The 2,911-nt window shown below is 38.9% G+C and overlaps 1 protein-coding gene across 1 annotated transcript in view; it reads right to left on the bottom strand.

Moving 5' to 3' along the window:
* Positions 1-2,371, bottom strand: part of PIK3CG (phosphatidylinositol-4,5-bisphosphate 3-kinase, catalytic subunit gamma) — a 25,003-nt gene extending 22,632 nt beyond the window's left edge. The window contains exon 1 of the mRNA XM_010143156.1: positions 368-2,371. Coding sequence (XP_010141458.1) covers positions 368-2,371 — 2,004 coding nt within the window. The remainder of the gene's footprint in view (positions 1-367) is intronic.
* Between the last annotated feature and the right edge of the window lie 540 nt (positions 2,372-2,911).

Genomic DNA, 2,911 nt, shown 5'->3' with positions numbered 1-2,911 from the left:
ACTCTTTCTAAACTACTGGTAAAATTGGTCAACCATTCTTCAGTGCTGTGTGATTCAGACCTGATACAAACAGAATCAGAGGCAGCACAGTTAGGATTTGCTCCCATTATAGCTGTGTTAGTGCTGACAGTTTCCAGAAAAACATACTACTATAAATGCCAGGCAACAGTAACACAAATACAACAACACAGGCAAAGGTGAATGTAGAAAGTGTGTTTCAGGTTAATTTGGTTACTACCGCTGCTTTGACTAAACACTGAATATTACAAAACAGGAATTACTAACTTGACCTACTAAGATGAGAATGATGATGGGGTAATGCAAATACTCCTGGAAGGCAGAGTTCAAGCATGCAAATACACCTTACCTGCACAAGCTGTAAAAGATAATGAAGAACATCATCATCTTCTAAACCTTCCAGTTTTTGAACTGCCATTGCTCGGACATTTTCATCTGAAAAGTTACAGTCCAGAAGTTGCATTGTGAGTCCAACATCTAAAGTGCTTTGATCCCAAACCTCTTTTTTAGCTAGCAACTGGTATGTTTTGGCCACTATTTCTTGTTGTCCCCATTTCACAGAGCTAAGCAGCTTAGGATACGCCTTGGGGTGCTTTATGCTTTCATATCTAAAGTGCCACAACAGTTCTTTGTCTTCAGGAGAAAGTGGATTAAGTGGGTCAGTTGCTATGATTTCTTCAAGTTGCTTGCGAAGCTGGTTAGGCATTTCAGCTCGTGTCCTATCCCCTTGGGGGTCTGGTGTTATCCTGTGCTTAGGCAAGGCAATTGGGTGACAGTATTTGTCGAGCACAATGGAGATAGCCATTGAGTTTTCTTTATCTGGGTTAGTTGCTGATGTGAGTTTGTCTGCATTGATACTTCCTTGTTCCTCCCCCTTGCCTGGAATTTTCCACATGTGGAGCACATACTCCCCACTTCGTAGCAGGAAACGGTGATCTATCAACAAAAGATTTACATAATAGAGAAGCTGAGTTTTGCATTTTGAATCAGAGTTGGGGGATTCATGTGACTGAAGGTTTGTCTTTGTGGAGAGTCCCTGTGCTTTGCCGCAGTATATCTGAAGATTCAGGAGTGCTCCTTTAGGCAAATCCTTGATTTTGATATCAAACTCCAACCAAATATTCCATAATACCTCCTCAGTAAAAGGCTTTGACGATGTCCTCCTCTGCGACAGGAGCTGTTGCCCATGTTGAATGTTAGCCTCCACAAACACAGTAAGGTCAGTATTTCTTGGTAAAACTGGGATATCAATGCCAATTATTTTCACCCTAAATTTCCTATTACAATCCCACAAAGAGATAGTGAAGACTCTCTCGTGATCTTTTCCATCTATTGTCAATTGTTCATGATATCCTGTAACTCCTGTACAGTCATCCACCAAGGGCCACTCTTCCTTCTGAACCTCATCCTCACTCGGGTCAGGGGGATTGTCTAAGACAAGGTGGATTTCTTCCCCATTCTTAAGGCATTGTCGTATCCAGTGAAAATCTTTGATTGGTGTCTCTCCAGTAATGTACTCATCTCTGCCACAAACTCTGAGAACAAAATCCAATTCACTATGATCTTCAGGAATGTCCATCAAAGACTTTTTCTTTGCCATTTTTGTGAAAAAGCTCTGGAGAATCATATCTGGAGTGTCATCTATTGACACTTTAATTTTTTGGCTAGTTGTTCCTCTATGTATGATTATGAAAATGTTATTATTAGTGATCTTTTTAAATAAATATTCTGGGAGTGGCTTAGATGTAGTCCATGGGTGCATAGCATAGAGTTTAGGATCTCTGCAGGCAACCTCTATCATTCGTGAAGTGACTAATCTGCGACGGGTAAATTCTAGCTCATCATCATGCACATTGCTTACATCAGTGACATCATAACCAATTAAATCATTAAGTTGCCGCTGAAATTCCTGAACTTCTTCTGATGGTTTTTGTTTCTGGACAACATAGATCTTGCCTACCTTTTTTTGTAACACTTTCCAGTACAGTATGCAGTCCAATGTCTGTAATACTTGATGTTTATCATAAATTTCATACCATTGCCCTTTCTTCTGATACTGAAGAATAAACTGATCCGGGGTGAATGTATGGTAGAAGTCTGTGGTTTGACTCATCTCTATTGCATGCATCCAAATCTGTGCTTTCATTTGCTCAACAGTACAGTTGCCAGCTATTTCAAGTAATATCATTTCAGGTACTTTAGTATGCTTATTGCTTGTAGGTAAAATGAATTCAATGGATATCAGTTCCATTGACGACAAATTGCTCGATGTACAATGAGGTTTCATTCTTCTTCGTCTTCGTTTGTTTTCCTCTCTCATAACAACGGGCTGTTCATAATCCCCCAACTCCATGCCAGAAGAAATCTAGCAAAACATACAAATATTTGATTACTTACTCATTTACATTTTTCTTTATTCTTAGTTTTTAACTCTTCTTAATTAAAATCACAAGCCAGTCAAAATCCTGCTATGTATACATTTTTAGTATTTCCCCTTTCCCTTAATGTCTGGTTATAAGTACTTGATTTGCATAAACCACCTCAGATGTAATCTATTCAAAACCAAATATAGGAAAAAAACAACACCCGGTGATTAAATAATTAAAATAATAGAGCTTTTAAACAGCCTTTCCCAAATCTCACTGAGGATAAGCAGTCTGACTATACTGATTTGTTCATGCTTCTATTTGATCAAGCACTGATTCTTATGCTGTCTCATCTGTTTTGATGCTGTTGATCTTAATGTAAGTGGATTTTCATAGAAATCAAAAGACACACTACTGTGTACAAGTAGAAGCCACCCTACCAACCTCCAGGAATGACAAAAAGCAACAAAACAAGCAATTTGTCTGCAGACTGGAGAGATGTGAGCCTAGTCCCAGTTTCCTCTGCC

The sequence above is a fragment of the Buceros rhinoceros genome, unplaced genomic scaffold (assembly GCF_000710305.1).
Source record: "Buceros rhinoceros silvestris isolate BGI_N320 unplaced genomic scaffold, ASM71030v1 scaffold5989, whole genome shotgun sequence".
Taxonomy (NCBI): Eukaryota; Metazoa; Chordata; class Aves; order Bucerotiformes; family Bucerotidae; genus Buceros; species Buceros rhinoceros.
The sequence above is the reverse complement of the archived record's forward strand: the minus strand, read 5'-3'. Positions and strand labels throughout refer to the sequence as shown.